At 36.7% G+C, this 22,738-nt stretch overlaps 6 protein-coding genes across 6 annotated transcripts; 4 read left to right on the forward strand and 2 right to left on the reverse strand.

Moving 5' to 3' along the window:
• Positions 1–28: 28 nt before the first annotated feature.
• CBG22666 lies at positions 29–2,490 on the forward strand (the record flags this gene model as incomplete). Its single annotated transcript, XM_002649034.1, is given in 7 exon segments — positions 29–124; positions 129–149; positions 195–427; positions 512–623; positions 667–898; positions 1,365–1,415; positions 2,264–2,490. Coding segments are annotated over 7 exon segments (972 nt in total), but the record flags the coding sequence as incomplete, so codon positions are not given.
• A 271-nt stretch (positions 2,491–2,761) lies between these two features.
• CBG22667 lies at positions 2,762–4,901 on the forward strand (the record flags this gene model as incomplete). Its single annotated transcript, XM_002649035.1, has 6 exons — positions 2,762–2,848; positions 3,155–3,481; positions 3,730–3,870; positions 4,383–4,541; positions 4,662–4,793; positions 4,836–4,901. The coding sequence occupies 6 exons, from the start codon at positions 2,762–2,764 to the stop codon at positions 4,899–4,901; spliced, it is 912 nt and encodes a 303-aa protein (XP_002649081.1).
• Positions 4,902–5,124: 223 nt separating this feature from the next.
• Cbr-haf-4 lies at positions 5,125–12,961 on the reverse strand (the record flags this gene model as incomplete). The annotated part of the gene is made up of 10 exons (XM_045241244.1): positions 5,125–5,364; positions 5,725–6,039; positions 6,669–6,752; positions 6,801–7,080; positions 8,096–8,610; positions 8,893–9,019; positions 9,554–9,878; positions 10,772–11,144; positions 11,711–11,816; positions 12,795–12,961. The coding sequence occupies 10 exons, from the start codon at positions 12,959–12,961 to the stop codon at positions 5,125–5,127; spliced, it is 2,532 nt and encodes an 843-aa protein (XP_045097632.1).
• A 364-nt stretch (positions 12,962–13,325) lies between these two features.
• On the reverse strand, positions 13,326–14,995 carry CBG22669 (the record flags this gene model as incomplete). The annotated part of the gene is made up of 3 exons (XM_002649037.1): positions 13,326–13,397; positions 14,426–14,554; positions 14,888–14,995. The coding sequence occupies 3 exons, from the start codon at positions 14,993–14,995 to the stop codon at positions 13,326–13,328; spliced, it is 309 nt and encodes a 102-aa protein (XP_002649083.1).
• Positions 14,996–15,874: 879 nt separating this feature from the next.
• Positions 15,875–20,712, forward strand: CBG22670 (the record flags this gene model as incomplete). Its single annotated transcript, XM_002649038.1, has 9 exons — positions 15,875–15,983; positions 16,914–17,061; positions 17,492–17,526; positions 17,806–18,200; positions 19,199–19,437; positions 19,481–19,604; positions 19,651–19,746; positions 19,797–19,867; positions 20,607–20,712. Coding segments are annotated over 9 exons (1,323 nt in total), but the record flags the coding sequence as incomplete, so codon positions are not given.
• A 1,196-nt stretch (positions 20,713–21,908) lies between these two features.
• On the forward strand, positions 21,909–22,614 carry CBG22671 (the record flags this gene model as incomplete). The annotated part of the gene is made up of 2 exons (XM_002649039.1): positions 21,909–22,015; positions 22,522–22,614. Coding segments are annotated over 2 exons (200 nt in total), but the record flags the coding sequence as incomplete, so codon positions are not given.
• Between the last annotated feature and the right edge of the window lie 124 nt (positions 22,615–22,738).

A 22,738-nucleotide genomic window follows, 5' to 3' on the forward strand; every position in this document is an offset into this window, starting at 1 on the left:
AAGTTTCATGTAATTTTCAGCTCAAAAAATGGCAGATACAAGCATCCGATCAACACATTCTAATATTTCTCGAGGAGCACGCCCAGAATCCGGACGTCTACACCGCCGCTATCCGTATCGTTGGCCTTTTCGATCAGGTTCATGTCAAAGTGCGTTTTTTCCTGAATTTTTTAGGCCAAAAAATCAATTTTCAGAGCCTAATATTCCACGTGGAAGTCTGTCTGCTAGCTATCGCCTTCTACGGACTTTATCATGGAAGTATAATGAATTCCGACGAACAAATCAAGCCGATTTCGATTCCGGGCTTCGACGGAGTCTCCACGACAGGCGACGACTCGTATCGAATACATAATGGAGGCGCCACGAATCCCCTGTATCGATCTGCAAGGAATATGATAAATTTCGCGTCCTATTTTCTTATATTCAGGTTATTATAATTGTTATTTCTTGTGATCAAAATTTGAACTAGAAGCTTTTTTTTCGATTTTTCAGAATTTTAAAAAAATTCCAGCTCCATCACCGGATTTCTGGGCATGCGACTATCAGAAACCAGCATTTCTCGTAGGAATTTTCCGCCTCGTTTGAATCCAGCCACTCTTCTGATCCCTTCTTCGCTGGCAGTGGTACTTATTTTTTTTCAAAAAAACAATATTTTCAAATTTGCAGATCGCCTTAATGTATCCGCTATTTGTGTGGTCTCTTCGAAGCGTTCACTCCACTATCCGCCACCTAATCAGAGATAATTTCAAAATTTCCGTTATCATCGACGCCTTCCGCTTATCACTGATCCCCATTATCTTCATGTGGGCTCTCTATATCTATTTTTTGTATGGATTCTGGCTTGGCGCGTTGTACTATCAGCGCAGAGGCGATCCGCCAACGCCTACTACGCAAGATAGTGAGATTTATCTATCTTTTTTATATTGAGACTTTCAATTTGAAAGAAAACGAGTTTTTGGTGCAAAATCACGATTTTCATGAATTTTGGATCATTTTTCATGATTTTTGGACCAATTTTCATGAATTTCGGACCATTTTTCATGAATTTCGGACCATTTTTCATGAATTTTGGACCATTTTTCTTGAATTTTGGGCTATTTTTCATGAGTTTTGGACCATTTTTCATGATTTTCGGACTATTTTTCATGAGTTTTGGACCATTTTTTATGAGTTTTGGACCATTTTTCATGAGTTTTGGACCATTTTTCATGATTTTCGGACTATTTTTCATGAGTTTTGGATCATTTTTTATGAGTTTTGGACCATTTTTCATGAATTTTGGGCAATTTTCAGTAATTTTTTGATCATTTTTATGAATTTTTATGAAAAAAAGATTTATAAAAAATTGTTTCCCGAACTTCCAGGCCCGTTCCGTCGCCCTCTGCGGAAGTCGTTGATGCGATTCCAGGCGAAAGGTCCGTTTAAATTGTGTTGTTCTTGGCGGAAATCATCAATTTTGGCTTTTTTGCAGGCACCAATTTAATATCGGAGGCTGGAGAGATGCAAGGAACGACAACGACAGCGCATTGGTAATGGGAAGGGCTCAGAATTCTAGAGAAAAATCGATTTTTGACAAAAATTTGATCAATTTTCACGCTAAAATCGACTGGAAATTTGGAAAATTTGGGTGGAAAATCCGATTTTTCGAATTTAAAATTTCAAATTTTCACCTAAAATTCGTTATTTTACAATGTTCCGCGTGGAATTTTTGATATTTATCACGTGACTTTTTTAGGTCATGACCTAGTTTTTTAATATTTTCTAGGTCGTGACCCAATTTTTTCTAAGTCGTGGCCTAATTTTTTCTAGGTCATAGCCCAATTTTTCTAGGTCATGACCCAATTTTTCTAGGTCATGACCCAGTTTTTCTAGGTCATGACCTAGTTTTTTTAAATTTTCACGTGAAAACCCGGATATAATTTCCGAAAAAATCCACGTGGAATTTCGATTTTTGACGTGAAAAATGATTTTTTGGGAGCTGGAAATTTCGAATTTTCACGTTTCTTGTCGAATTTGTTCCAGGTCAAAATCCAATTTATCGATTTTTTATTGGTTTTTTTCATCGGAATTTCGAATTTCTGAGATTGTTGAAATCAAAATTTCTCAATTTTTCAGGTTTTTGGGACCTCAAAATGAGCATTTTTCGAGTTAAAAATATCAAAATTTTCGGAATTTTGAGATTTTTCGAATTTTTGGGACCTCAAAAATTTCAAAATTCGCATTTTTGAAATCCTCAGAATTCGTGTAGCTCTCAAAAAACTAGGCTTATTTTTCCCTTTTCCGGCGATTTTCCCATTCCCACACACGACGTTTTCCAGCGTATTATCCACAGCGTCGTCTCCATTGATTCCCCAATCATCGTCTACGTCTTCCACGTCTTCTACCTCCTCATCGTCTTCTCATCTTCATAATCGCTCAATGTCGCCACCGAAACGACAATATCGTCATCTGGAAACGGTGGACGAGGAAGCGCAAAGTCGTACTTCCAGCGAATGAGATTGACTGGAATTCTTGATAATTACTTCTAATTATTTTTAGTAAATTTTATAATTTTTTTGCTGATTTGCTATGTATTTTGGCGCGATATCGTCATTGTTACCGGTAATTTTTATTGTATTTTTCAGCTTTTTTTAGTTCCGAAAAATTGAATTTTTAGGCATTTTTGCCTGGAAAAATAGCATTTTTAGCCGTTTTTTTTGACGATTTTCCAGCCCAAAAACGGAAATTTTGGCTGAAAATTTCTCAAAAATTCCAGACAAGAATGTATTCTTCCACACGACGAAGTTCGGAGAATCAACTAAACGATACGTTTCATAAGATCTACGTGCCACTTTTAAGGTTTTCATTGGTAAGTTTTTTGAATTTTTGAGTAAAAAATCCATTTTTTGGAAAATTTTGAAATTCGAAAATTTCAAGAATTTATAATTTTCACGATTCTGGAATTTTCAACAAAAAATCTGAATTTTTGAAAATTTTCGAATTTTTAGAATTTTTAATTTTTTTTTGTGAATTTCCTTGAAACTTCGAAATTTCGAATCGAAAATTGGGTCATGACCTAAAAAAAAATGTGTCGTGACCTAGAAAAATCTAGGTCATGACCTAGAAAATGTTTTTTCAAAAATTTGAAATTCCCTCCAAATTTCATATTTTCCAGAACATCTCCACCATCAAATACATTTGCCTCTTCGTCTACTGTATTCGTTCCATGCAGGACCATCTCTCGGCCCCCATCTACTGTCGAAACGCCTCCGACGCCTTCCTATGCTCAGCGTCCACGTGTCAATGGATTCACACGATCACGCAGAATCTGCCACGTTTCCTGCTGGCCGAATGGATGCTCGTCGAGCAGTGTGCCTATCTTTTGGTGGCGTTTCTTATCAGTTGTGCGCTCTTTTTGTATTCAGTGTATTTGGTGAAAAAGGAGACGGATTTGAGGATACGGTACCGCGCGATTCTCACGTTTCCCAGCTTGTTTTTTGAGGTAAAATACCGTAATCTGAGAATTTTTCTCATTTTTTCGTTCATTTTCCGGCAATTTTTTAGTTAGAAAATTGCCGAAAAACGGATAAAAATCGATTTTTGAAAATTCGAAAAAATAAAAATTTTATAAAAATAAAAATTTCCCAAATTTCAGTGTTTTTTAGTTCAGATTTTGCCGATTTTTGTATATTCAAAGCGAGAAAAACCCGCTGAAAATCGTCAAAAAAATGAATTATTCTGAAATTTCAGCTCCTGATGACGTTCCTACTGTACTACTCCACCATCACCTCAATCGATCAATACTCAAAAACGGCGAGAACGAATCCGAACTATCATTCCACCGCGTTCATCATTTTCGCATTCATTACCTCGTGTTTCTATGCGATTATGGTGAATATATCTAATTCGCTCTATTGAGAAGACCTGTTCGGTGGACCGCGTTTGAATTTTTGAAAATTCAGAAAAATCGATAAAATTGGATTTTTCACGTGAAAATTCAAATTTTAAAAAAATCGATTTTTAAGTGAAAAATTTCATAAAATCGATAAAACTGGAATTTTTACGTGAAATCAAAAGTTTGAATTTTCAAGTAAAAGTCGATATTTACTTTTACGTGAAAATTTTTCAAAAAAATCGATAAATTTCGAATTTTTTACGTAAAAATCGATTTTTAAGTTCACGTGAAAATTGTTCAAAAATCGATAAAATTGAATTTTTACGTGAAAATTCCAACTTTTACAATAATCGATTTTTACGTGAAAAATCGATAAATTCACGAGAAAATCTATAAATTTGAATTTTCACGTAAAAAATCGAATCTCGAATTTCCGGTCGGAAAACGCGCTCCATCTCACACAACCTAATTTTTCCACGAAAAAATCGATAAGTGACCCTTTTCACAGCTCGTGATCCACTTCGCCACACTGTACTACATGATGATCTACCCAATCACCCCATTGACGTCTCCCTATACACTATCCAACGCGAATTACTCACAAATGAACTACGGACCATTGGGAGTTGGAAGTAATGGAAGTGGTGGGCGGAGTCAGCATTATGAGGTGAAAAAATCAATAAAAATCGACGAAAAATGAGCAACTTGAGCCTAGAAAAGGTCTGGTGGCCTAGTTTTCAAATTTCTAGGCCACGACCCATGGCCTAACTTTTCCCCAATTTTCTAGGCCATGCAACCGCCACTGCTCGCCGACTCTTATCGATTATCAGTGAACAATTGGCAAGCGGCCAACGAGACACGTGGCACCGTCAGCACCTACTCGCACGTTCGCAGCTGGAACAACACGTTGAGATCTACGGTAGGTGCAAGTGCGCTCCATTGGACTTTTCCCAAATTTTAGGCCACCTCACGCAACCAACGTGCCGCACTGCGTGACGACGACAACGACTACTTGGAGCTGATCTAATTTTTTTAATTATTGATTTTTTTTTCAAATTCATTGATTTTTTTAAAAATTCCTGTCAGAGAGAAAGCATGTAATATTTTGAAAAGATATAATATTTGTTTGGCTTAAAACTATGTCTTAAATTAGCGAAAATCAACAAAAAAAGCCTACAAAATTTCATCAAACAGTTCGGGGAGAAAAATGGCGGGAAATTTGAAAAATTAGAAATTCAAAAAATAAGAAATTAATGAGAGGTAACACTGGAAGCGGATTGGCTGAAAGAAGTGGATAACAGCGACATTGCGTTGCCCTGAGACGGTCCCGCCACGTTGATCGACGTGGCTGGCTGTGGACCCGATCGGGGTACTGTAGTGCGTTTACGTGGTTTCTGATCGCCCATCATTTGGCGTTTAACGAGTTTGGCATAGGTGCCTTCGGTGTCTTTGAGGAGGCTCTCGTGGTTTCCGATTTGCTCGACGCGGCCCTGCAAAAAACGGATTGTTGGGGTTTTTGGCGGTGGAGCGCGTTTGCTTAATACATGGGAAAAGTGGGCGGAGCCTAAGTTGTAATCCTGATAGGTTTTTTTCTCCGTTATGACCGTGTCCAACCGTGCCAGGGTTGCAATTCAGGCTCCGCCTCCTGACTCCGCCCACTTTTCACAAGAAGTTGATTTTTTTAAATTAAAAAGTTTGGATTTTCGAAGTTCGGAATTATGAACATTTTCGAAATTTCCAGATATTCCCAAATTTTTCTAGGTCATGACCTAATTTTTTTCTAGGTCATGGTCTAATTCTTTCTAGGTCATGACCCAATTTTTCTAAGTCATGACCTAGATTTTTCTGACCTTATTAATAACGACAATCTTATCAGCCTTCTCCACAGTCGACAATCGATGAGCAATCAAAATAACACTCTTTCCATCTAAATTCTTATAAATCGCTTCTTGTACAACATGCTCGGATTCCGTATCCAACGCCGACGTGGCTTCATCGAGAAGAAGAATCGCTGGCTCACGGACCAAAGCTCGGGCGATGGCGATTCTCTGTTTTTGACCCCCCGACATCTGGGTTCCTTTTTCTCCAACATTTGTTTCGTATTTCAATGTGGTTTGCATTATAAATCCATGAGCATTTGCCATCTCGCATGAACGAATCACATCCTGGAAAATTGTTTTTTAAGAAAATTTTTAAATTGCCTAACAGCATTTAAAATTTCACAGATTTCTGTCCAAAAATCATTTTTCTAGCTCGTCTAGAAGCCGAGATATAGGTCTTTATAGTTTACGAGGCGAGAGACGCAGACAGTGAGACACTCTCTTTGTATGCGTCTCTCGCCTCCTAAACTTCAAATGCCTATATCTCGGTTTCTAGATGAGCTAGGAAAGTGATTTTAAGACAGAAATGTTAAAAATTTGAAATTCTATTGGAAACAATTTAATTTTCAGAAAAATCTATTTTGTTTTCGAAAAATATTTTTACTGAAATGTCATAGATTCTTTTATTGCCTAATAGAATTTAAAATTTCACAGATTTCTGTTTAAAAATAGCGTTTCTAGCTCATCTAAAAGCCGAGATATAGGCATTTGAAGTTCAGGTGGTGAGAGAAGCAGACAGTTAGAGTGTCTCGTTGTCTGCGTCTCTCTCTCTCTCTCCAAACTTTAAATTCCTATATCTCGGCTTCAAGATGAGCAAAAAATATGATTTTTCGACAGAAATGTGTGAAATTTGAAATTCTATTAGAACATTTGAAAATCAATTGATTTGTTTGCCACCAAAAATGTTCACTTACCGTATCCGCAACCTCCACACCATATCTTACATTTTCCATAACCGAACGAGCAAATAGGACGGGTTCTTGTCCGACCAAAGCGATCTAAAACTTTTCGTGGTGAGAACCTAACTCCAAAAAACAGATTTTCACCTTCTTATGAATATAGTGATGCTCATAATCTTCCAGTGGAACACCATCCACCAAAACTTGTCCGGCATTTGGAATATAGAAATTCTCGAGAAGAGAAATGCATGACGATTTTCCAGAACCTGATGGTCCAACCAATGCGACAGTCTCTCCTGGCTCAACGGTGAACGAGAGGTCCCTGGAAGAAGAGTTTTTGAGTTTCGGGAGGTTCCGAGAATTTTCGAGACCAAAACGAAGAGTCTCGAAAAGTTCTTGATGTCGAGAAGTCTCGGACTCGAAACTTCTCGGTCTCGAAAAGCCTCGACTTCAAAAAGTCTCGGACGAGAGGTCTCTGGAAAACAAGTTTTTGAAGACCGAGAAGTTTCCAGAAATTTCGGAGGCAAGAAATTACAAAACGAGAAGTTTCGAGGCATTTCGAGACCGAGATTTTTCGAGACCAAAACACTTTGAATCCTAGAATCGAATTTTTTCGGTCTCAAAAAGTCTCGAAACTTCTCGAAACTTCTCGAAGCGTCCAATCCCGAGATTTCTCGGTTTTTAAAAGTCTCGATCTGGAAACATCTTATCTCGAAATTACGTTTCGAAACTCCTCTTGAGAGCGAGAGCGAGAAGTTTCGGGACCAAGAAGCTTCGAGACCGAGAAGTTTCAAGACTAAGGTCGGGCTTTTCGAAATGTATCGGTCTCGAAAAGTCTCGGTTTTGAACGTCTCAGGACACGAAACGTCTCGATTTTGAAAAGTCTCGAAACTTCTCGGTCTTGAAAAGTCTCGATCTCGAAAAGTCTCTATCTCGAAACTTTTCGGCTTTGAAAATTGTCTTTCTCGACACTTATCGGTTTCAAAAAGTCTCGAAATTTTTCGACCTTAAAAATTGGGGTATCCGAAAGTCTCGAAACTTCTCGGTCTCTTACCTAACTTTTGATCTCCAAATTTTTAGTCTCGAAAAGTCTCGGTTTCGAAAAATCTCGATTTTGTAAAGTCGGTGTCGAAAATTCTCTGTCTCGTAACATTTAATCTCGAGATGTCTCGGTCTTGAACAGTTTCGTTCTCGAAAAGTCTCGGTCTTGGAAATTCTCGGTCTCGAAACATTTCATCTCAAAGTTTTTAGTGTCTAAACTACTCGGTTTCGAAACTTGTAAACGTCTTAATCCTGAAACTTCTTGAACTCAAGAAGTCTCGTTTTCGAAACATCTCGATCTCGAGATGTTGGCCTCGAAAAATTTTGATTTTGAAAATTCGGTCTCGAGAAGTCTCGATCTCGACAAGTCTCGGTGCCCCAAAATGACCCCAAAAACTCACTTCAAAATGGGTTGATCCGACCTAGTTGGATAACTAAAGTGCACATTTCTGAACTCGATTTTTCCAACGACATTCTCCGGCATATACTCTCCCAAATGTTGAATTTGTGGCTCTCGATCAATATACTCGAACACTTTTCTCGATGCACCAACCGATTGCATCAATCCGGTCCAAACTTCACCCATTTGTCTCAAATTGTCACCCAATTGCATTTGATACAAAAGGAATGAAACCAAAAGATCCGCTTTCATCTTCTGGGTCAATACCAAATGTCCACCGTACCATAGAACTGCAACAATGATGAATGATTGGAAGAGTTCGGAGACCCAAAGGAATCCGATGTAGGCGATGGCTTTAGTTCTGGTTACATCCAAAGTGTGGGTTAATTTTCCGTAGAATCGATCGGCTTCGACGTTCTCGCAAGCGAATGAACGGACGGTACGCATTGTGGAGAGCACTTCTTCAGCTACGTCGTTCGACTCGGCAATCGTGTCTTGGGTGCGTTCGGAGAGGAGCTGAATATGGTACAATTTTGTTCATTAGATTCTGCCAGTTTCGCTGACTTCAATAGTTTAGTTTTCATGAAAATTGGCCCACAACTAACAATGAGTAAGCGAGATATAGTCATAATTCTATTTTCGTGGTGAGACCCAAGTTTTCAAAAATTCTTGTTTTTAAAAATTGGGACATAATTGTCTTAATTTGCTGATTCCAATAGTATGCTTTTCATCAAAATAGGACGAAAACTAAGCGAGTTACAGCTAGATTATCAATAGAGCGCATTTGCCAAAACTCACATCATAATAAGTTCCGAAAATCTTCGAAGCAACGAAAATGATTGGAACAAGAATGAAAGTCACCAACGATAGTCGCCATGAGAGTTTCATCATGAAGATCATGGATCCGAGAAGCATCACGCAGTTTCTGAAACAAATTGTCAATGGAGCAAGGTTGCATCTTACTAAACAAAACTAGTTTTTAATTTTTGTATTGACACCTTTTTTGTGCAAATGCGCCCTAATGAGATACGCTCCATTTAATAATCCTTCCTCCAGATGCAAACTTAAATGTTTTTAATATCGTTATTTGGAAGGCAAAAAAATAAGGTTTAGACTTTTTCAATTAAACTGAAATTTGGCAAATACATTAAACAAAACAAGAGTTTCATGTTTGTAGTTGATACCTTTTTTGTGCAAATGCGCTCTAGCAAGATATGGTGCATAGAAGCGGGGCACCTCTAGAAAGGGGAGGAAGCGGCGCGGCTGACCACTTCCACATGGTATATCTCATCAGAGCGCATTTGCACGAGAAAGTTGTCAACTACAAAAATGAAGCTCTAGTTTTGTTTAGTAGGTTGTTATTGTTCCAAGACAATGTGAAAAATTGACAACAGTTACAGCCGCCGTTGGCCAACCAACGGTCGTTTTAAAGGACCCGGACCACCCAAAACTTACAAACCTCAAAAAGACATTGACATTAAGAGCTACAGTATCCGACATCGTTTGACAATCAGCAGCCAATCTCGAAGTAATTTCTCCAGTTTTATGAGCATCATAAAACGCGACATCTTGTTTCACAAGACCATGGAATAAATCATAACGAATGGATCGTTGAATTCTGGCATAAGCGTATTCAAATGATCCTCCACGAAAACCAGCTGCCACTGCACTGACCAATGAGATGATCGTCATGATGTAGACGGCATTCGAGAGAGCTGGATAGGACTTCGTGGCGACTACGGTGGCAATCACTTGACCAGTGTAGTACGGGACGAAGATTCGAGCTGAAATTCACTTTTCTCAAATTGATTTTTTTTTGGAATGTATAAAGTTTGATGTTTTGAACAGTCTAATTTTCATTCAAATCGGCCCAAAACTCAGCGAGTTATGGTCATTTTTCGATTTTCGTAGTGATACCCAACTTCAGAAATTTTTAAAAATCTTAAAATTGGGTCATAATTAGCTTAATTGGCTGATTTGAGTAGCATAATTTTCGTTAAAATCCGCCCAAAACTAAGCCAGTTATAACAATTTTTTCTTGTTCGTGGTGAGACCCAATTTTTTGAAAATTTTAAAAATCTGAAAATTGGATCATAATTAGCTTAATTGGCTGATTTAAATAGTCTAATTTTCATCTATATCGGCCCAAAACTAAGAGAGTTACATCGATTTTTCCACTATCGTGGTGAGACCCAATTTTTTGAAAATTTTAAAAATCTGATAATTGGGTCGTTATTAACTTCATTGGCTGTTTTTTTGATGGCGTAATTATTATAATTGGCTGATTCTAAAAATTTCATTTTACAACAAATCGGTTCAAAACTAAGAGAGATATGGTCATTTTTCCACTTTCGTGGTGGGACCCAATTTTTCCATTATTCAAAATTAAAAAAAAAGATTCATAATTAGCTTAATTGGCTGATTTAAATAGTCTAATTTTCATTAAAGTCCGCCCAAAACTAAGACAGTTATAACAACTTTTCGATTTTCGTGGTGAGACTCAATTTTTTTGAAATTCAAATTTTTCAAAAGTGGGCTATAATGGGTTTAATGTGCAAAAAGATTCATAATTAGCTTAATTGGCTGATTTGAATAGTATAATTTTCATTAAAATCCGCCCAAAACTAAAAAAGTTACATCGATTTTTCCATTTTCGTGGTGAGACCCAAAAACTCACTAATCGAATAAATGAAGAGCCATGAGAATCCGGAAATATGCCACAACCATTCTCTTTTACAGTATTGCAACAGACGGAAAATAAGTTCAAAAGTCTGTTTTGGCGCTTGTTCCATCTGAAAAATTCGGACATCTGGACATCTGGACACACCGACAGAACTCACGTCTTCATCCTCCAAAATAATATACGACGATGGGGTTCGAATGAAGAATCTTGTCCACGAGGAGTTCAAAATGATGGCCGCCAAAAAGTTCCAAACCAAAAATGCCGTATCTCCGAATGTCAAAAATTCTCCGGGTTTCAATTTTTCGGTTAGAAGCAGAAGTTTGGTTGGTGAAGCGGCACAAATGAGTAGAGAGGTGCAGAAGATGGGCTGCAAAATTTGTCAGTAGAGCGACTTTGTTTTTTTGTAAATAAAGCGCATTTGCTCCTCTATTAGGCTAATAGATCGCGTTCAAGATACGCTTTGAACCGGAAATCTCAATAGAGCGAGTTCGCATGTTCCAGCCGAAAATGCGCCCCATTGACAACATGTATCAATAGAGCGCATTTGCTGTATCACAATTCGCACTAGAGCGCATTTACTGCAAACGTGCGCCCAGTGTTAAACTTCTGTCGATAGAGCGAGTTTGCATTTTATAGCTGCAATAGCTCTCAATTTACAGTTGTGTTCATGGAGCGCAGTTTCTTCGTTTTTAGTTGGAAATGCGCTCCATTGAGAATGTTTGTAAATGGAGCGAATTTACATCAAAATTCTTAAAAGAGCCTTTGCGAGCTGAAAGCATTTTATAGTTGCAAATGCGCTCGATTTACAATTTTGTCAATGGAGCGCCGTTTCTTCGTTACAGTTTTTCAATCTATTTGCAACTACGCTCCATTGACGACACTTTTATCAATGGAGCGCATTTGCACAGTGCGTTATCAATGAAGCGAACTTACCTCTTTCCACATTGTCAAAGTATCTGCCTTGTTTGCCATGTGAATCGCGGCCGGGACCATCCATAGTGCGAAACGGAGGATTTGAAGAAGGAATAAATCGATAGTACTGCAAATTTGTCAGTGGAGCGCGTTTGTGATTTATCTCCTTTTTTTTGAATTGCCCATGGAGCGCGTTTTCGTTGCTCTTCAGGCCGATATCGCGCTGTTTTTCAGTGTTTTTCAAGCATTTCTCAATGGAGCGAATTTGCGTTTTTCGGTATATTTTTGCACCGTCCGATGGTTCTCTCTTATCAGTGGAATAGTATTTCTATTTGATCAAAAAACCAAAAATCGGTGATAAAGGAATAGTCAAACAAACAGCGAAATTTTCGAAGAATTAGCAATAGAGCGAATTCGCACTTTTTCAGTGGAGCGCATTTCCTCGAAAAAAAGAAAAGAGTTCGTTAAAGCGCATTTGCCACAAAAATGACGATTTTTTTAAACGTTTGTATGGAGCGAACTAGCCTCTATTTGTGCTACAGAGCGCATTTGCCATAAATTGTATTTTTTGGAAAATTCTCGATTTAGCGCACTGGCACAGCGCGTTTTCAAGGGTTATTTTCGAAAAGTCAAAATTATCAATGGAGCGCACTTTCTCAGTTCGGTAGAGCGCATTTTCAACTTTTTTCTACAAAGTTCGACAGAGCGGATTTTCTAATTTTCTGATTCCTCGAATCAGTTCAATGGAGCGCGTTCACCCCCATTTTTTCAACACATTCTCAATAGAGCGCACTTTTTAAAACTCTTGTTCAGTAGAGCGCATTTGTCATTTTAACAATTTCAATTTTCTCAGTTCGGTAGAGCGCGTTTGCAGCAAACTTTCAATAGAGCGGCGCACTTTCTAAAATATCTGTTCAGTAAAGCGCGTTTTAAAGTTTTTTCTAGAAAATTCGATGGAGCACATTTCCTACTTTCCTCCAATATGTTCGATAGAGCGCTTTTGCCAAATTTTTTCGGCAAATCTCATTAGGGCGCACATTCCGAGCTGGGTAGAGCACGTTTACTCCGTTTTTCCAACAAATTCTCAATAGAGCGCACTTTCAACACCCAAAAAACAAACCTGGTGAAAAACGAGAAATCGCTAAATTGCCCTGTAAAATTGGCGAATTTAAATGTGCCATCGTGTAGACAAGTGAACAAAAGACATGCCAAAAAATCGATAGAGCTCAGAATCAGTCCCCAAGAGAGCCTCGACGCGACCGCTGAGTTCATTTTTGGCTGAAAATTTGGATTTTCAGAAATTTTTCAAAAAAAATTTTTTTTTTTGAAATTTCCTTTTTTTTTTTGGGAAAAAAGAAAAATTGGGCAAAATTGTAAATTGACAGTTGAAATCTTTCGTTTCGCTGCTGCTTATCAGTTACTGATAAGAGAGAGAGAGGGAGAAAGAGTATTTGGAAAGTTGCAATTTGTGTGTGCTCCCCCAAAAGTCATTAGAATTATTATTATTATCAATTTGGGGGTTTTTGGAAAGTTCTGGAAAATCTGGAAAATTAAAAAAATGGATGTTTTATAAATGAATCAAAGAATACACAGTTTTCTAGATCGAGGAGAGGGAAAAAATAAAAAAATCGATAATTTATTTGTTATTGATGAGACGATTGGCGACGGTGTTCACACTCGATGGCACGTTTTCGATGGTGGTGAAGACCTGGAAATTGCAGAATTTTCAGTAAATTTGTGAAAATCAAAATTTCATCCAAAAAAGGAGTTCTTTGGGACTAATTCTGAATTCCATCGATTTTTTGGCATGTCTTTTGTTCGCTTGTCTACACGATGACTAAACGCGCTCTATCGGACTGATTAGTGTAAGCAAAAATTGAAAGTGCGCCCTAATGAGATTTTCCAAAAAAATTTGGCCAACGCGCTCTATCGAAATCATTGGGGAAAAGTAGGAAATGTGCTTTCTAGAAAACACTTGAAATTGCTCTTTTCTGAACATAGATTTTAGAAAGTGCGCTCTATTGAGAGTTTGCTGTAAACGAGCTCTACCGGACTGAGAAAATTGGAACTGTTAAAATGACAAACGCGCTCCAATGAACAAGAGTTTTAGAAAGTACGCTCTATTAATAATATTCTGAAGAACGGGGTAAACGCGTTCCATCAGACTGATTCGTGGAATCTGAGGATTAGAAAGTGCGCTCTATCGAACTTTCTAGAAAAACAGTTGAAAATGTGCTCTACCGAACTCAGTGGAAGTGCGCTCTATTTATAATTTGCTGAAAAAGGTAAACGCGCTGTATCGAACGGAGAAAGTGCGCTCCATTGATAATTTTGATTTTTCGAAAATAACTATTGAAAATGCGCTCTGCCGAGCTGTTATCTTGACATGCAGAAAGTGCGCTCTATTGAACTTATTCGTGAAATCGGAGGATTAGAAAGTGCGCTCTATCGAACTTTCTAGAAAAAAAAGTTGAAAATGCGCTCTAATAACAATATTTTCAACTAATGATAAGGCAAACGCGCTCTACTGAGCAAAACATTCTAGAAAGTGCGCTCTAATGATAATTTGCTTGAAAAGGGTAAACGCACTCTACCGAACTCAGAATATAGCTTTTTTGCTATTTTTCAGTGGTTTTCACATTTTTTGGATGGATTTTTCAGCCATTTCTAACTAAAATGAAGCTAAAAATTCCGATTTTCCGGCTCATTTTCAGCCAATTTCAGCCAATTTCCTACCGAATCAACAGCATTATTCCACGTTCCACCGGCTTTCAGTTGACATTCTTCGACAGTTGGCAATTGTTGTGGAAAGACGACAGTGCCAGGAAGAATGTACTTTTTCAGCTTTTGATACAGCTCGCTTCCCTGGAAAAATTGAAAAAATCGAAAATTTAAAATTCGCTCAAAATAACCAAATTTTCAAAAAAATTCGGCAAAAAATCACAATTTCAGGGTTCCCGTGTGAAAATTGACTATTTTTGGCAATTTTCTGAGACAAATTAAGCCTAAAAACAGCGGAAAATAGGTTTTTCGAACCTTTATCTGAAAATTTCGTTCAGAATCGTTCAGGATCGCTCAAAACGACCGATTTTTCACCGGAAAAATGAAAAAATACATTTTTTACCCGGAAAATTTTAATTTTTCGGGCATTTTTTGTTATTTTCAGGTTTTTTCAGCGAAAATCCGGCAAAAACCAACTTTAACATTGTTCGTCGACCAAATATCGTTGTCAATCGACAACTTCACCGCTCCGGCGACCAAACCGACTTTGATTCCGAGTTTCGCGGTTTTCCACAAGAATCCCATTGTTTTTTTGACCTGGAAATGCTTAAATATCAAAAATTAGCTGAAAAATGACACGTTCTGCAGAAATTCGCAAAGTTTCGTGGGGAATAGTGAATTTTTTGGGATTTTTGCAGGTAATTTTAGCTGAAAATCTACATTTCAACTGGAAATATTATTTTTCAGAAAAAAATCGCGAAATTTGGAGAAAAATCAACCGGAAATCAACGGAAAAAATCGGCGGTGAACACGAGAAACGCGCCAAGGGCGCACGGGAAGTGCGTCAACTTGTCAGCGTCTGCGTCTCTCGATTTTGTGTTGTCTCTAGGTGATAAGATGGAAATTCGCTGAAAAATCGCTGAAAGTTATCTGAAAATGACTGGAAAGGCTGGAATTTTCTCTTGAAAAATAATTAAAATACGGGAAATTGTTATGTATAAACGAAGAAAAGAAGATTTCAAGACAACAAATCCGGAAAAAAGCGAAGTTCTCCATGAAATTGTGGCGTTTTAAGTTTCAGCGCTTTTATCTCAAAACCCATTGAAGCTAGGAGAAATTGTTCAACTACTAAAATGTGTAGAATTTCAAGAGCTACATTTTACAATTGGCAACTTTTTTCTAGCTTTTTTGGTTTTCAAGATATACCCCTTTGAAGTTAAGTACTTCTGAAATTTGTTCAATAACACATAATCCCTAAAGTTTTACAACATTTTCGACCACTGATCATTCCTTTTTCTTACTTCTTATCACTAATAAGACAAAAATTCCACATTCACAAAAAATTTCCAATTTTATTTGACTGATAACTTTTTGTCCAAAATGGTCACCTCTCCGATTCCGGTCCGATTTTTGGTTTGTAATTTTATTAGAAAAGGAACATTTTGAACTCAAAATTTCAGATATTTTCAGATTTTAATATGCGCGACTTTATGTTTAACTTCGATTCTATCCAATATGAATACATACAATTTCACGAAAATCTGCATGCAAGACGATAATAGTACAATGAAGGGTTTGTTATCTTGAAAACCAAAAGAGATAGAAAAAAGATTTTAGCTAGCAAAATATTTATCTTAAAATTTCACACATTTTTTTAGTTAACAAAATTTTGATAGCTTTAATGGTTAGAGAGATAGACGCAGAGAAAATAGACAGTCTCGTTTCTCAGCGCGCACACTCCTATGCAAGTTTTAAACGCGCATATCTCTCTAACTATTAGAGATAACAAAATTTTGTTAATTAACAAAATATATTTTTTAATTTTACAAATTTTATCAGTTGACCTAATTTTGCTAGCTGTGATGATTCTCAAGATAAAAAAGCTCAAACTTTTCGGGGCCCCGAGGCGCCTATCTCCCTAACCATTAGAGCTATCAAAAAGTTTTAAACTAACAAAATCCATTAAAATTCACAAAAATTGTTATAGTTTTTAAAGGGGGACTCCGACCAAAAATTTTTATTGCATCAAAATGTGTTAAAATTTATCTATTTTCAGAATATTATTGCGAAAAAATTCGAAAAAAATCCGAAATCCCCAAAAAACGCCGTTGAAAAGGAAAAAAATTCAAAAAAAGGTGCCGCCGAGGGACGAGGATTTTCAGTGAGACCCCTAAGCCACGCGAGCGGCGCGACTTTCTTACCGTACAAATTTTCCGGATTTTTCTCGCTTTTATCTCCGACAGGTAAAAAACATTAAAAAACACTGTTGGCCACTTGAAAATAATGCTGTCAGGCGCCGTGGCCTAGGTTTCTCACTGCGCGGGAATTCAAATCCTCGTCCCCCGGCGGCACCTTTTTTGAATTTTTTTCATTTTCAACGGCGTTTTTCGGGGATTTCGGATTTCTTTTGAATTTTTTTCGCAATAATATTAGGAAAATAGATAAATTTTAACACATTTTAATGCAATAAAAATTTTTGGTCGGAGTCCCCCTTTAATTACAGTAACCTACACAAAATCGCAATCCAATTTCCTGCAATCATGTGTGGCGATTGGCAGTCTGGCAGCATCGATTCCATTTTCAGTGGCTTTTCAGTATCTACCACATAAGCCGGTTTTCATTGTGGCTGGTGTGATTTCTGGAGGTTTGAAGTTTTGAATTTTGAGTATAAAAAACTGAAATTTTGGAAAATTGGAAGGATTTCAAGCATCTGGTATCTTAAAGACGAGAAAAATATGACTAGATAGTCTCGAGAACTTTGAAGACCTTTTCCTCCAAAACTGACTGGCTTAAGCACTTTTTTCAGTTTCCAGATAATTTTAACCATATTTTATATATTTCTTTAGTTTACAATTTTTTGACAACTCAAATAGCTTAAGAGATAGACGCAGAGACAGCACACAATCTCATTTATCATTGTCAGCGTGTCAAAATTTTGAGCGCACATATCTCTAAAACGATAAAAGCTATCAAAATTTAGTCAACTAACAAAATGTGTAAAATTTCCAGACAAATATTTTGTTAGTTTACAAAATTTAGATAGCTCTTACGGCTCGCGAGACACAAACGCTTAAACCTTAGGCGCGCTGAAAGAGTGACTTTTCTCGGCGCAAACAGTTTGAGCGCCAATATCTCGGAAACGGGGAAAGCTATCAAAATTTAGTCAATTAAGAAAATGTATAAAATTTTTAGAACAAAATTTTGTTAGTTTACAAAATCTAGATAGCTCTCATGGCTCGTGAGATATAAACGCTCACAGTTGACGGTGTACTGCTTTCTCTGCGTCTCTCTCTCTCAACTAACGAAATGTTTGAAGTTTTATAAGCTACATTTTAGTTTTCAAAATTTTTTTATTACTAATATATTTCTTGAGATGAATCGGATTTTTTGAGAAGTTTTTTTTTCAGTATCCACCGCGTTGGTCCCCCTAGCTTCAACCATCGGTTATGGCTGGTTTGTAACCGCCCGTATCTTCCAAGGAATGGCTTTTTCCGCCACTTTTCCTTTAGCTGGATCCATTACAGCTAACTGGGCAACACCTTACGAGCATGGGGTATTTATTGGTCTTCTAACAGGCAACACTCAACTATCCAACATTTTTACAATGCCAATTTCCGGATGGTTGTGTTCTTCGTCTGGTGGCTGGACATCGGTTTATTATGTACATGCTGGGGTGTCTTTGGTCACTTTTTTACTGTTTTTGTTGTTTTTTAAAAGCTCACCTAAAGAGCACTCATGGGTTGGGGAGAAGGAGTTGGAAACGATTGGAAGAGGGAAGGTGGCAAAGAAGGTGAGCGATCTGGAGATCTAGGGACGATAGGAAAACAGTTGTAAACTGGAAAATATGTGAAAATGAAATTGGAACAGTTTTCTAGTTGACAACTATTTGATAGCTATAATGGTTAGAGATATAGACGCAGAGAAAGCAGACATACAGTAGTTCCCGCTTGTTTTGTACCGCCCAAGTTTAAGTGAGCATATCTCGAGAATCAGTAAAGTTAGCAAAGTTTTGTCAACTAGCAAAATGTGTGAAATTTTAAGAAAAATGTTTTGCTGGTTAGCAAAAATTTTTTATCTCCGATGGTTAGAATGTAATGCGCGTTCCAAACTACCTTAGGTTTGGGCGCGCGGAGAAACGAGACCTTCTGCTTTCTCTGCGTCTATCTCTCTAACCATTAAGGTTATCAAAACTTTGTCAACTAATGAAATGTGTGAAATTTTAAGATAAATATTTTGCTAGTTAACAAAACTTTGCTATCTTCAATGCCTAAAGAGATAGACGCAGAGAAAGTAAACATTCTCATCTCTTTATCTCTCTTTTCGGGGGCATCAAACTTCGAGCGTTTCTACCTCGAGAACCAATAAAGCTATCAAATGTAGTGAATTGCAAAAATATAGCCCATGAAATTTTTAATATGATACAATTTAGAAAATTATGATATCTTTATTGGTTAAAGTAGGATACGCAGAGAAAGAAGACTTCCTTTAAGCGTCAACTTTAAGCACCTATCAATGAAACGCTTATATCTCACGAGTCATTAGACCTACAAAAATGTTGTCAACTAACAAAATGAGTGAAATTTTAAAACAACTATTTTGATAGTTATAAAATTTTTGCTATCTTTAATGGTTAGGGAGATAAACGCGTTTGAAACCTTCTTGAGTGTGCACGCGCTGAGAAACGAGACCTTCTGCTTTCTCTGCGTCGATCTCTCTAACTGTTACAGCTATCAAAAAGTTTGAAACTAGAAACATTTTCAAAATTTCAAGATAAATTCATTTTTCCAGACTTCCCGTCCCAAGGACCTTCCCTTCCGTCACATTCTCACTTCCCTATCTCTCTGGGCATGTTGGATTGCCTCGTTTGGTGACTTAATTACCGTTCAATTAGTGTCCCAATTCAATCCACAATATATGAAAAACTATTTGGATTATGATGTTTTATCATCTGGTTTCTTGGCGGCTCTACCAATTATTTTCCAATTTTTGACCAAATTATCATCGGGTATCATTAGTGATTGGATAACGTAAGTTTTCCTGTGTGTCCATACATCCAGATGTCCTTCTTAGATTTATCAACGAGACTTGGAAGACGAAAATCTTTAACACAATCGCTTTGGCTGTAGCCGCAGGATTTTTCATTATTTTAGCGTTTATTCCCCAGGAAAAACACCTTTTGGCTATCATTATAATGGTAATTTTGCCCTTTTTGGGAAATGCGCTCCATTGAGAATTTTCAGATTTGCGCGGAGAGTGTTATGGGATGCAATACGGCTGGATTCAATAAATGTGCCACATTGCACTCACAGCAATACGCCTATTTTTCAATGCAACAGGTTTATGAAATGACTGAAATCATTTTCAGCCAAAAAAAATTGTTTTTCAGATTATGAATATTTGGGCATGCACAATTTTTATTGAACCATTTTTTGTGAATATGATTGTCAAAGAGAATACGTGAGTTTTTTTTAAATTCTAGAAAATCTGAAAATTCTGATTTTTCAGAATTTCTGAATTCTGGGAATTTTTTAATTTTCGAAAACTCTGGAGCTTCTAAAAACCTGAAGGATTCTGAAATTCTGGAAATTCTGAAAACTCTGGACATTTGAGAATCGGGAAATCTGAAAATCAGAAAATTCTAAAACTTTTTTCTGAATTTCTGAATTTCTGAATTTCTGAATTTCCTGGAATTTCTGAATTTCTGAATTTCCGAATTTCCGAATTTCAGAATTTCAGAATATCTGAATTTCCGAATTTCAGAATTTCAGAATTTCAGAATATCTGAATTTCAGAATTTCAGAATTTCAGAATTTCTGAATTTCTGAATTTCTGAATTTCTGAATTTCTGAATTTCTGAATTTCTGAATTTCTGAATTTCCTGGAACTTCTGAATTTCCGAATTTCCGAATTTCAGAATATCAGAATTTCTGAATTTCTGAATTTCTGAATTTCTGAATTTCTGAATTTTTGAATTTCTGAATTTCTGAATTTCTGAAATTTCTGAATTTCGGAAAGTTTTGAGAATCTGAGAATCGGAAATTTCTGAAAATTCTGAAAATTGTCGAATTTCGGAAATTTCGATTTTTCGGAAATTTTCGTTTCACTTTCTGATTCTGAAAGATTCTAAATTACTGAAAATTTCGAGTTTCCACAAATTCAAACATTTCAAATTCCCGCCAAACTAAAAAAGTTTCAGATTCATCGACTGGCGAAACTGCTTCCTAGCCCATGCGATTCTCCTTCTGACCGTTAATACCGTTTTCTGTATTTTTGCCGACGCATCGCCGGCAAAATGGACGAAATCTACAATTTTAGAATCTGGAAATTTAGAAATTTATGAAGAAACAAAACGTTATGATTCAATAGTGAATACGAAGTTGTGAAGAAGAATTGAAAAAAATTTCCATATTTTTTTGATTTGGTCATTTTAGAGGCCAAAAAATAAGGTTTAGACTTTTCCAATCAATCTGAAATTTGGTGAGTAAACTAAACGAAAGTAGAGCTTCATTTTTGTAGTTGGCAACTTTTTTGTGCAAGTGCGCCCTAATGAGATATGGTGCATAGAAGAGGTGGGCCGCGCCGCGCCACCACCTCCCCTTTTCTGGTGCGCGGTTTTGTGCTCTATATCTCATTAGGGCACATTTGCACAAAAAAGTTGTCAACTGAAAAAATGAAGCTTTACTTTCGTTTAGTAACCTCTGAAAATTTTGAATTGATTGAAAAAGTTTGAAGCTAATTTGTGAAAGCGCAAACTCAAAAAAACCCTTGAAAATTCTAAAAAAATACCACTATCTTCGAGCAAATTTATCTCGATTCCTGTAAAAGATTTCAAAAAGTCGTCAATTGATAAAATATTGGTTATATTATGATAAACATTTCATCAGTTGACATGTTTTTGATATCTTTTACAGGAACCTAGATAAATTGGATTGAAGCTAACGCTATGACTAAAAACAATGTTTTTCTTGTCTTCTTGTTGTACATAGTCTAATAACTATTTCAAAAGTTGGTATTATACAAGTTATTCTCTTTTATTTTCTTTTTTAATTATACATATTTATGATTTATTTAATAAATTGTGTCATCATAAAACTAGCCGGCTAGGAATATATACCTGCCTTTTTTATTGGAAAATTCATGGGCTAAAGTTTTTATTCCTATGTGAAAAAAGAGTATTATATTACGTTTTCAAAAGAAAAATGCTGCTGAGATTTCTAATTTTTACCCAGATTTTTTTGATAAAAAATATGGAAATGTGTTTGCCTGGACGGAACAAATGTACCATGAATAATTGTTATATGTGAGTTTTTCATTTAAATTTTTTATTGAATTTTTTTAATGTCGAGAATTAAAAGAATTTTGAAAAAAATCAGAAAAAACTAGGTCACCTAGAAACTATCTAGGTCACGGCCGGAGAAGTAAAACTACCGTAACTCGGCTAATTTTAGCCAGAGCTGATTTTTTTTTGCAAATCTGAATTTTGCACGTTTTAGAGAGAATGAGTATAAACACGACTAGATTTCACATAAATGGCGCTTGTCGCGAAACCTACAGTAACCCGAAAAGTTTAAAAGCGCAGTATCTCAATCAGGAGTGGTCCAAAAAGTTTGAAACTTAAATTTTTGAAATCAGCTCATTACAAGCTTCAAAACAAGTATAAACAAGGCTAGGATTGAACATTTTTCGGATTACTGTAGTTTTCGTGGTGAGACCCAAATTTTTTGAATCGTAGTCATGTTTATACTCATTTTGAAGCTTGTTATGAGCTGAACTCGAAAACTCCATTCTTAAAAGTCACAGAAAACTGACTAAGATATGGCATTTTTAGTTTTTCGGGTTACTGTAGTTTTCGCGATGGGACCCAAATTTTCTTTAAACTATGTCATGTTTATACTCATTTTCCAGCCCATGACAAGTCAAACTCAAATAATGCAGTTTCAAAGATTTTAACACAAAACTGACTGTAGTTTTTTTTTTGGGTTACTGTAGTTTTTGCGGAGGGACCCACATGATCATATTTATACTCATTTTGAAGCTCTTGACAAGCAAAAGTATAAAAACGCAATTTCAATTGTTTTTAACCGATAGTAACAGAAAAAATTGATTTTCAGACGGAATTCCCGTGGAGCCATGGATGAAAGAGCCATCTCCACCGATCGACGACTCCAACCAGACTACAGTGATCCCATCGGAGCCAATGCCTCGTTTGATAACAGAAGATGAGCAATATCAAATCGAATCGAATCATGTGGAAGCGAGAGAAAAACGATTCGCCCATCGATTGTTTAATATTTCCTCAGAGGATCTTTTTGTGGATCCGATGGATCA

The sequence above is a fragment of the Caenorhabditis briggsae genome, assembly GCF_000004555.2.
Source record: "Caenorhabditis briggsae complete genome, chrI, whole genome shotgun sequence".
NCBI lineage: Eukaryota > Metazoa > Nematoda > Chromadorea > Rhabditida > Rhabditidae > Caenorhabditis > Caenorhabditis briggsae.